Source organism: Triticum aestivum, chromosome 4B (genome assembly GCF_018294505.1).
Source record: "Triticum aestivum cultivar Chinese Spring chromosome 4B, IWGSC CS RefSeq v2.1, whole genome shotgun sequence".
NCBI lineage: Eukaryota > Viridiplantae > Streptophyta > Magnoliopsida > Poales > Poaceae > Triticum > Triticum aestivum.
The window spans coordinates 516,270,373-516,282,038 of NC_057804.1; the positions used below are offsets into that span (position 1 = coordinate 516,270,373).

Below are 11,666 nucleotides of genomic sequence, written 5' to 3' on the forward strand. Positions count from 1 at the left end.
CAGACGCTAGGGATCTTCAAGTCATTATGAACACCTATTGGAGAGCCTGTTGTAGCTAGGTTATGTGTCAGTAGATCTAACCTAAAGGTTGGAAAGTGACTAGGTCAAGAGATTGAAGTCCCTTTCAGGACAAAAATCTATATACAAAGAGAGCGATTTTAGGAGGCAGAGGCATGAGTGAATTGGATTGCATGGGATGTGCATTGTACATGGGCTTAATGCCATGCCTAGATGTGCCATCAAAGTAGGGAAATTAGAAGGAAAAAATAAGAGAGGCCGATTTCAGCGTATATGGGCTAATGGTCAATTCAATTCATGCATGATAAAAGTGGGCGATACACGTGAACACAAACAACTAGGGATGAAAACACCGATTCGAACACCATGAATCAAATAAACCAGAAATATCAGACGACCCAATTCAGTTTAGTTCTCTGTTTTTGGTATAAAAGTAGGATCCTGATAAGTGCCACACGTGTGGTATAAAGCAATTCCGTCCTGACTTTTTTGAGGTAAGTTTAGTTACCTGAGGATGGCAACTTTAGTTGTGAAGCATGGCAACTTTTTATTTGGATGGCAAGTTTCAGTTGTTTTGGTTTTCAGTGCGGTGTTGCTTCGTACCACACATGTGACACTAATTGTTTGGATAAAAGAATTCACCTCTAACCATAATAGCCCGCAAATAAAAAAGTAACTCATGACCGAGAAATGGCGCGGCAAAGCCTACGTCACCCTCTAATTGGACTGAAAGCAGACGGAAATAGTATAGTCGGGCCACGCATATGTACATGCACACACAGACCTACTCGGATATGCACACCACAGCCAACTACAACTTTGACTAAACCTGTACCCAGAAAAAAAAACACTTTGACTAAACCTGTAGGTAGGGCAATCCTTTGACTCGTAGTTCAAGCTAGCACAACATGCAATCCATGCAATTGACTCGATTTACTCCGAGTCCGAGTAGAATCACAATCGGGATAGCATAGCTAACTCCATCGGTTGTGCATGGCTGGTCGATGGAATCCGGGTGGGTTCGTATACACGTACGCAAGCGACAAGGAAACAAGTTATGCATGGTGCCGGTTAATACCCAATACGCCGCCTAGACGAAAACGAGCTCACATATCTTAATATATACTCCATACAGAGAAATGTTTGCCTGGCTAGATCTCAACCCTAGCTTCCTTCCCCCTTTCCTCGATCGTCTGCTTCCACCACCGATCCAATTGCGCAGCGCACCCCGGCAACCAGTCCACGAGAAGCGAAGCAGTCTAGCTCGAGCGCCATGGCTGTCGGCAAGCGACCAGCTGCCGGCCACGGGACGGATCAAGAACCAGAAATCTCCTGCTGCAAGAGGAGGCGCGTCCGCATGGGCGGCACCGCGGCCTTCGAGTTCGAGGACACGCCCTGCCTCGGCGAGGGCAGCTTCGGCGCTGTCCTCAAGGCGCGCCACCGCGTCACGGGAAAGACCGTCGCCATCAAGGTCCTCCGCTCCAACGGCGATCTTGCCGGCGCCAACAAAGAGATGCAGGACGAGGCCGACTTCCTCGAGGCCTGCAGCCCCAACCCTTACGTCGTCGGCTCCCACGGACTCTTCCGCGACCCTGAGACCTACAAGCTCTGCCTCGCCATGGACTACGTCGGCCCCAACCTCCACGCTTTCCTGTCCGAGAGGCCGCCGCTGCCGGAGGCCATAGTGAAAGGCTACATGTGGCAGCTCCTCACCGGCGCCAACAAGATGCACGGCAAGGACCGCATCGTCCACCGAGATATCAAGCCGCAAAATATCCTGGTCGGGGAAGGAGGGAAGATCCTCAAGTTGTGCGACCTCGGGCTGGCCATGTCCTTGAAGACCGCGAGGAAGCCTTACGAGTTTGCCGGCACCATGCCCTACATGGCCCCCGAGATGCTCCTGGGGAAGCCGGACTACGACGCGGGCGTCGACGTGTGGTCGCTGGGATGCGTCATGGCAGAGATGCTGACCGGCAGGATGCTGTTCAAGGCCGACAAGAAGGACGACAGGACCGCCCAGCTCTCGGCTATCTTCCGCGTCCTCGGCTTCCCGGACGAGACGACTTGGCCGGAGTTCTTCGCGGCCGAGGTGCCGCGAGTGTTCTCCTACGCGCAGGCGCAGCAGCACAACACGCTGGGAAACCTCTTGCCCCGGGAGACCTTGTCCCAGGACGGCTTCCAAGTCTTGAAAGGGCTTCTCGAGTGCAACCCAGCTAGGCGGCTGACGACGGCCGCCGCGCTCCAGCTCCCGTGGTTCGCGCCCAGGCTCCACACCGACGACGTGTCAGAGTCGTTGCCGCCAAGAAGGAGGAACGTTCTGCGGATCACGATCGTTCCGGCGGGGACACTCAAGAAGAAGACTGTGCTGCAGATCAAGTTCGCTCCGCCGGCGACACCCAAGAAGAACCTTGGGCGGATCAAGATCATCCCACCGGCGACGCCAGGAACGAAGAAGAACCTGCGGCGGATCAAGGTCATCCCACAGGCGACACCACAGATGAAGAACGTGCTCAGGATACCACTTGCGATGTGGAACAAGGCCATGCAGTGTAGCTTGATACCACCTACGGTGCAAGTCGTAGCATGAAGAACTCCTGTTATTTTGGAAAGGGCTTGTCGTCACCCTTCTCCATCTAGCAATGTAATTTCTTGGAGATGATGTACCTCGAACTAATCATGTTGTAAATCGGTCATGTTTAAGTATATATCATCATCACCATTGCCCTTCTATATATGTTCTTTTGTTTATCTAGCAGAGAGTTGCGAGGGCATCATCCTGAGTGCATCAAATGTGCTAAGTTCTTGCGTACTTTTTTTACCATGTAAATATTTTTAATCCTATTTACCGTCTTCCTTGCATAATACATTTCTATAGGTGTATCTCTGACCTCTATTTTCCATATACTCCCTCCGTTCCAAAATACTTGACTTCCATTTGTTCAAAAATGGATGTACGTATATACTAAAACATGTCTAGATACATCTATATTTTGACAAAGTGAAGGCAAGTACTCCCTCTGTTTTTATTTAGTTCGCATATTAGCTTTGGTCAAAGTCAAGCTTTACAAACTTTGACCAAGTTTATAAACAAAAATATTAAGATATACAATCACAAATCAACAACATTGGATTTATTATTGAATGTACTTTCACATCATATAAATTTATTATGATAAATATCTATATTGTTTTCTATAAACTTGGTCAAACTTTACGAAGTTTGACATTAGTCAACTCTAATATGCAGAGCAAATAAAAATGGAGGGAGTATTGTGGAACGGAGGGAATTAAATATATCACTATATCGTTAATATTACCAAAATGAATTGTGAAATATTTTTCTGAAAATTCAATTCACGCTGATCCATATTTTTCTTCTTCTTAATAGGCTATTATCCAGTGCTATATTTTTAAAATAATATGTTTTTTCATTAATTCGAGAAATAATACGCGGTATTGAAATTTTTCAATAATAACACACTGTTAGCTTAATTAGGTGAAGCTGATTGGATCCAGTCAGACACGGCGAAGCCGATTATGGTCCAGTCGGCATTGCCAAAGCCGACAACAACTAATCTGTTTTAGCGAAACACGATTAGTTGCCGTCGGCTCTGGCAATGCCGACAGCCACATGCAATGTTGAAGATGGTGTTTTATCTAATGAATTTTTATCCAAAGATTTGTTGCAGTATCGGTATGTCTGTGTTTTATCTTTTGTCCTATGGCATTGGTGATCTATTATGATTGATATGAATTGCATGTAAGTGTTATCCTCTTGTGTTAATGTATAAGCATGCATGTATGTTGGATCACACTTGAGGGTTAGAGTGATAGATATCATCGCATCTGAGTATAGGAGTCAAAGCATATGGGATAAAAAGGACTCATCAAACTTAATGCTATGGTTGGGTTTACTTTAATAAATTCTTAGTACTTGGGGATGCTTACAATGCTTTCAATCATAAGTACATGTTAGTCAATGAATTTTTAAGCATCTTAGCATATAAAACCGCAAGTTTGTCTATCTATTATTTTATCATAGCCAACGGCCTAGGATCAATTCCGCACCACCTATCACCACTACTTGCACACTCGATCTCTTTTATTTTATTTGCAACTTTATATTTAGTACCTAAATTTTATTTACATGCACTTCATAATCTTGCATACTGCCTCTTTTGCATTGCAAATTATCTTTTTGTTTCTTGCAAAATATCTTTTTTTAGAGTCTAGGTAAAGCAAACGCTTGGTGTACGAAAGGTTATATCAGGGAAGATCGAGGCTGAGAGAATAGGATTCTTACCTTTAGCTCCCTTGGGATATCAATGCTTGATACTTCCACCTCCACATTGGAAAGTGCTACAATAGTCCCCTACACTTAGGGATGATCAAGCTCTTTTCTGGTGCTGTTGTTGCCAGGAAGCATGGCGCTAGGTTGAATATTCTCTTCTGCATTTTTTTGCTTTATCCCTAAGTAATTTTTAGTGTTCTTTATTTCTTGCTTTGTTTTCTATCTTCCAATGGGTAGAAGCACACAAAAAACTTGTACTTACCAATAAATGAGTTGAGGAGCCTCCTAAATCCTCACTGTTGAAGAAAGTTACTACTTGCATTATTTTGAATCAATTTGTGCTTGTGCTAAAAATCTAACTACTTAGTATGAGGAAATCAGTAGGAGAGCATGGTTTTTTTTGTAAAACACCGCTTATCTAAAAAACAAAACACTTATAGGATTTGCTAAGGGAATTGGATGACCATGCTAGTGTTTCAATTGAAAGTATGATATAACTTGTTGCTCTTGAATACGTACTGAGCACTTTGCATTCCAGTGTTCGCATAAATGTAATGACACACTAGCATCTCATGTTAGAAATATTATGATACTATTGTAAGGGCATATTTATCCCTAAGTGTTTTGGTGATTGATGACAATGCGTGTGCGGACTAATCGTGTGCCTTGAGTCCCTCAGATACTTCATCATTAGGCACAAGACAATTCGGTGCCCCTCGGAGACTGTTGAAACCGGCGTTGTTCTACGTTTCTCTTTGGTGGAGTTGAGTCGTAGGAGAGCCGTACTATTAAGAGGGGGTCCGCGTCGGAAAGGTAGGGTGGAATCACACGTACACTTGTCCCTCCTTTCCTTGCACTTTGGAGCTACCCGTCGTTATCTTGGTTGTGTGGAAAACTGGCGACTACTGCTGTACTTGCGGTAGTACCGCAGGTACAAGCGGTAGTACCGCGGCGTGTCACGGTACTTCCGCCCCTTCGGTGCGGTAGTACCGCGGCACCCTGGCCTAGTGCCGCTCCGGTGCGGTAGTAGGGGCGGATGTAATTTTTTACATCCGCGCCCCCCACGGTAGTACCGCTCGTCCAGCGTGGTAGTACCGCGGGGGCCCACGGTAGTACCGCTCCCTAGGAGTCGTAGTACCGTGGCCCTTCGACCTAGTACCGCAGTGTCGCGGTAGTAGGCGCGGATGTAATTTTTTACATCCGCGCCGACCACGGTAGTACCGCGCCTCACAAGCGGTAGTACGGCGTCGGGTTTTTGCACCACCCTAGTTTCTGCGGAAGTAGGCACGGATGTAATTTATTCCATCCGCGCCCTTCCCAGGCCGTGAACCTCCTGCCTTGCGGTAGTACCGCAAGGGGGAGCGGTAGTACCGCCCCAGCGGTAGTACTGCTCCTTCGTCAGGCTTGTTCCGGCCTGTGCAGTTGCCACGGTAGTACCGTGGTCGTCCACGGTAGTACCGCGCGGCGTCGCGGTAGTACCGCTTCCTTGGAGCGGTAGTACCGTGAGTCGCGGGCAGAACATGTGGATAACGGTTGGATTTTTTCCACGACTATATAAGGGATGTCTTCTACCTCTAGTTGACTACCTCTTCCACCTCTAAGCTCCATTGTTGCTCCAAGCTCCATTTTCGCCCGATCTCTCTCCCTAGCCAATCAAACTTGTTGATTTGCTCGGGATTGGGTGACAAGGGCCCGATCTACACTTCCACCAAAGGATATTTGATTCCCCCCACTTATCCCTTGCGGATCTTGTTACTCTTGGGTGTTGAGCACCCTAGACGGTTGAGGTCACCTCGAAGCCATACTCCATTGTGGTGAAGCTTCGTGGTGTTGTTGTTGTTGGGAGCCTCCGATTGTTGTGGAGATTGCCCCAACCTTGCTTGTAAAGGTTCGGTCGCCGCCTTCAAGGGCACCAATAGTGGAATCACGGCATCTCGCATCGTGTGAGGGTGTGAGGAGAATACGGTGGCCCTAGTGGCTTCTTGGGGAGCATTGTGCCTCCACACCGCTCTAACGGAGACGTACTTCCCTTTGAAAGGAAGGAACTCCGGTAACACATCCTTGTTGGGTTTCGTAGTAATTTCAAAAAAAATTCCTACGCACACGCAAGATCATGTGATGCATAGCAATGAGGGGAGAGTATTGTCTACGTACCCAACGCAGACCGACTGCGGAAGCGATGACATGACGTAGAGGAAGTAGTCGTACGTCTTCTCGATCCAACCGATCAAGCACCGAAACTACGACACCTCCGAGTTCGAGCACATGTTCAGCTCGATGACGATCCTCGGACTCCGATCCAGCAAAGTGTCGGGGAAGAGTTTCGTCAGCACGACGGCGTGGTGACGATCTTGATGAACTACAGTAGCAGGGCTTCGCCTAAACTCCGCTACAGTATTATCGAGGAATATGGTGGCAGGGGGCACCGCACACGGCTAAGGAATCGATCACGTGGATCAACTTGTGTCAACTTGTGTGTTTAGAGGTGCCCCTGCCTCCGTATATAAAGGAGGAGAGGAGGGGAGGCTGGCCGGCCAAGGGGGGGAGGAGCAGGAGAGTCCTACTCCCTCTGGGAGTAGGATTCCCCCTCCAATCCTAGTCCAACTAGGATTCCTCGGAGGGGAAAAGAGGAGGAGGGGGCCGGCCACCTCTCCTAGTCCTAATAGGACTAGGGGAAGGGGGGGCGCGCAGCCCAACTAGGGCAGCCCCTTCTCTTTTCCACTAAGGCCCACTATGGCCCAAATAGCTCCCGGGGGGTTCCGGTAACCCTCCCGGTATTCCGGTAAGATCCCGATTTCACCCGGAACACTTCCGATATCCAAATATAGGCTTCCAATATATCAATCTTTACGTCTCGACCATTTCGAGACTCCTCGTCATGTCCGTGATCACATCCGGGACTCCGAACAACCTTCGGTACATCAAAATGCATAAACTCATAATATAACTGTCATCGTAACCTTAAGCGTGCGGACCCTATGGGTTCGAGAACAATGTAGACATGACCGAGACACGTCTCCGGTCAATAACCAATAGCGGGACCTAGATGCCCATATTGGCTCCTACATATTCTACGAAGATCTTTATCGGTCAGACCGCATAACAACATACGTTGTTCCCTTTTGTCATCGGTATGTTACTTGCCCGAGATTCGATCGTCGGTATCCAATACCTAGTTCAATCTTGTTACCGGCAAGTCTCTTTACTCGTTCCGTAATACATCATCTCACAACTAACATATTAGTTGTAATGCTTGCAAGGCTTATGTGATGTGTATTACCGAGAGGGCCCAGAGATACCTCTCCGACAATCGGAGTGACAAATCCTAATCTTGAAATACGCCAACCCAACATCGACCATTGGAGACACCTGTAGTACTCCTTTATAATCACCCAGTTACGTTGTGACGTTTGGTAGTACCCAAAGTGTTCCTCCGGTAAACGGGAGTTGCATAATCTCATAGTCATAGGAACATGTATAAGTCATGAAGAAAGCAATAGCAACATACTAAACGATCGGGTGCTAGGCTAATGGAATGGGTCATGTCAATCAGATCATTCTACTAATGATGTGACCTCGTTAATCAAATAACAACTCATTGTTCATGGTTAGGAAACATAACCATCTTTGATTAACGAGCTAGTCAAGTAGAGGCATACTAGTGACACTTTGTTTGTCTATGTATTCACACATGTATTATGTTTCCGGTAAATACAATTCTAGCATGAATAATAAACATTTATCATGATTATAAGGAAATAAATAATAACTTTATTATTGCCTCTAGGGCATATTTCCTTCAGTCTCCCACTTGCCCTAGAGTCAATATTCTAGATTACACTGTAATGATTCTAACACCCATGGAGCTTTGGTGCTGATCATGTTTTGCTCGTGGAAGAGGCTTAGTCAACGGGTCTGCAACATTCAGATCCGTATGTATCTTGCAAATCTCTATGTCTCCCACCTGGACTAGATCCCGGATGGAGTTGAAGCGTCTCTTGATGTGTTTGGTCCTTTTGTGAAATCTGGATTCCTTTGCCAAGGCAATTGCACCAGTATTGTCACAAAAGATTTTCATTGGACCCGATGCACTAGGTATGACACCTAGATCGGATATGAACTCCTTCATCCAGACTCCTTCATTTGCTGCTTCCGAAGCAGCTATGTATTCCGCTTCACATGTAGATCCCGCTACGACGCTTTGTTTAGAACTGCACCAACTGACAGCTCCACCGTTTAATGTAAACACGTATCCGGTTTGCGATTTAGAATCGTCCGGATCAGTGTCAAAGCTTGCATCAACGTAACCTTTTACGATGAGCTCTTTGTCACCTCCATATACGAGAAACATATCCTTAGTCCTTTTCAGGTATTTCAGGATGTTCTTGACCGCTGTCCAGTGATCCACTCCTGGATTACTTTGGTACCTCCCTGCTAAACTTATAGCAAGGCATACATCAGGTCTGGTACACAGCATTGCATACATGATAGAGCCTATGGCTGATGCATAGGGAACATCTTTCATATTCTCTCTATCTTCTGCAGTGGTCGGGCATTGAGTCTTACTCAATTTCACACCTTGTAACACAGGCAAGAACCCTTTCTTTGCTTGATCCATTTTGAACTTCTTCAAAATTTTGTCAAGGTATGTGCTTTGTGAAAGTCCAATTAAGCGTTTTGATCTATCTCTATAGATCTTAATGCCTAATATGTAAGCAGCTTCACCGAGGTCTTTCATTGAAAAACTTTTATTCAAGTATCCCTTTATGCTATCCAGAAATTCTATATCATTTCCAATCAGTAATATGTCATCCACATATAATATCAGAAATGCTACAGAGCTCCCACTCACTTTCTTGTAAATATAGGCTTCTCCGAAAGTCTGTATAAAACCAAATGCTTTGATCACACTATTAAAACGTTTATTCCAACTCCGAGAGGCTTGCACCAGTCCATAAATGGATCGCTGGAGCTTGCACACTTTGTTAGCTCCCTTTGGATCGACAAAACCTTCTGGTTGCATCATATACAACTCTTCTTCCAGAAATCCATTCAGGAATGCAGTTTTGACATCCATTTGCCAAATTTCATAATCATAAAATGCGGCAATTGCTAACATGATTCGGACGGACTTAAGCATCGCTACGGGTGAGAAGGTCTCATCGTAGTCAATTCCTTGAACTTGCCGAAAACCTTTTTGCGACAAGTCGAGCTTTGTAGACAGTAACATTACCATCAGCGTCAGTCTTCTTCTTAAAGATCCATTTATTCTCAATTGTTTGCCGATCATCGGGCAAGTCAACCAAAGTCCATACTTTGTTCTCATACATGGATCCCATCTCAGATTTCATGGCTTCAAGCCACTTTGCGGAATCTGGGCTCACCATCGCTTCTTCATAGTTCGTAGGTTCATCATGATCTAGTAGCATGACCTCCAGAACAGGATTACCGTACCACTCTGGTGCGGATCTTACTCTGGTTGATCTACGAGGTTCAGCAGTATCTTGATCTGAAGTTTCATGATCATTATCATTGGCTTCCTCACTAACTGGTGTAGGTGTCACTGAAACAGTTTTCTGTGATGAACTACTTTCCAGTAAGGGAGCGGGTACAGTTACCTCGTCAAGTTCCACTTTCCTCCCACTCACTTCTTTCGAGAGAAACTCCTTCTCTAGAAATGATCCATTCTTAGCAACGAATGTCTTGCCTTCGGATCTGTGATAGAAGGTGTACCCAACAGTTTCCTTTGGGTATCCTATGAAGACACATTTCTCCGATTTGGGTTCGAGCTTATCAGGTTGAAGCTTTTTCACATAAGCATCGCAGCCCCAAACTTTAAGAAACGACAACTTTGGTTTCTTGCCAAACCACAGTTCATAAGGCGTCGTCTTAACGGATTTTGATGGTGCCCTATTTAACGTGAATGCGGCCGTCTCTAAAGCATATCCCCAAAAAGATAGCGGTAAATCAGTAAGAGACATCATAGATCGCACCATATCTAGTAAAGTACGATTACGACGTTCGGACACACCATTACGCTGTGGTGTTCCGGGTGGCGTGAGTTGCGAAACTATTCCACAGTTTTTCAAATGTACACCAAACTCGTAACTCAAATATTCTCCTCCACGATCAGATCGTAGAAACTTTATTTTCTTGTTACGATGATTTTCAACTTCACTCTGGAATTCTTTGAACTTTTCAAATGTTTCAGACTTATGTTTCATTAAGTAGATATACCCATATCTGCTTAAATCATCTGTGAAGGTGAGAAAATAACGATATCCGCCACGAGCCTCAATATTCATCGGGCCACATACATCGGTATGTATGATTTCCAACAAATCTGTTGCTCTCTCCATAGAACCGGAGAACGGTGTTTTAGTCATCTTGCCCATGAGGCACGGTTCGCAAGTACCAAGTGATTCATAATCAAGTGGTTCCAAAAGTCCATCAGCATGGAGTTTCTTCATGCGCTTTATACCGATATGACCTAAACGACAGTGCCACAAATAAGTTGCACTTTCATTATCAACTCTGCATCTTTTGGCTTCAATATTATGAATATGTGTATTACTACTATCGAGATTCAATAAGAATAGACCACTCTTCAAGGGTGCATGACCATAAAAGATATTACTCATATAAATAGAACAACCATTATTCTCTGATTTAAATGAATAACCGTCTCGCATTAAACAAGATCCAGGTATAATGTTCATGCTCAACGCTGGCACCAAATAACAATTATTTAGGTCTAATATTAATCCCGAAGGTAGATGTAGAGGTAGCGTGCCGACTGCGATCACATCGACTTTGGAACCGTTTCCCACGCGCATCGTCACCTCGTCCTTTGCCAGTGCCCGCTTATTCCGTAGTCCCTGTTTCGAGTTGCAAATATTAGCAACAGAACCAGTATCAAATACCCAGGTGCTACTGCGAGCTCTAGTAAGGTACACATCAATAACATGTATATCACATATACCTTTGTTCACCTTGCCATCCTTCTTATCCGCCAAATACTTGGGGCAGTTCCGCTTCCAGTGACCAGTCTGCTTGCAGTAGAAGCACTCAGTTTCAGACTTAGGTCCAGACTTGGGTTTCTTCTCTTGAGCAGCAACTTGCTTGCCGTTCTTCTTGAAGTTCCCCTTTTTCTTCCCTTTGCCCTTTTTCTTGAAACTAGTGGTCTTGTTAACCATCAACACTTGATGCTCCTTCTTGATTTCTACCTCCGCAGCTTTCAGCATTGCAAAGAGCTCGGGAATAGTCTTGTTCATCCCTTGCATATTATAGTTCATCACGAAGCTCTTGTAGCTTGGTGGCAGTGATTGGAGAATTCTGTCAATGACGCAATCATCCG

General features: G+C 45.4%; 1 protein-coding gene across 1 annotated transcript; it reads left to right on the forward strand.

Annotated features, from left to right (window-relative positions):
- Positions 1-1,200: 1,200 nt before the first annotated feature.
- Positions 1,201-2,624, forward strand: LOC123095079 (putative cyclin-dependent kinase F-2). The gene has a single exon (XM_044516906.1). It carries the CDS (start codon positions 1,292-1,294, stop codon positions 2,603-2,605), a length of 1,314 nt encoding a protein of 437 aa, XP_044372841.1. The 5' UTR covers positions 1,201-1,291; the 3' UTR covers positions 2,606-2,624.
- The last annotated feature ends 9,042 nt before the right edge of the window (positions 2,625-11,666 follow it).

Excerpts from the sequence above, each read along its gene's own strand:
- LOC123095079 (XM_044516906.1), top strand. The coding sequence starts at position 1,292 with ATGGCTGTCGGCAAGCGACCAGCTGCCGGCCACGGGACGGATCAAGAA.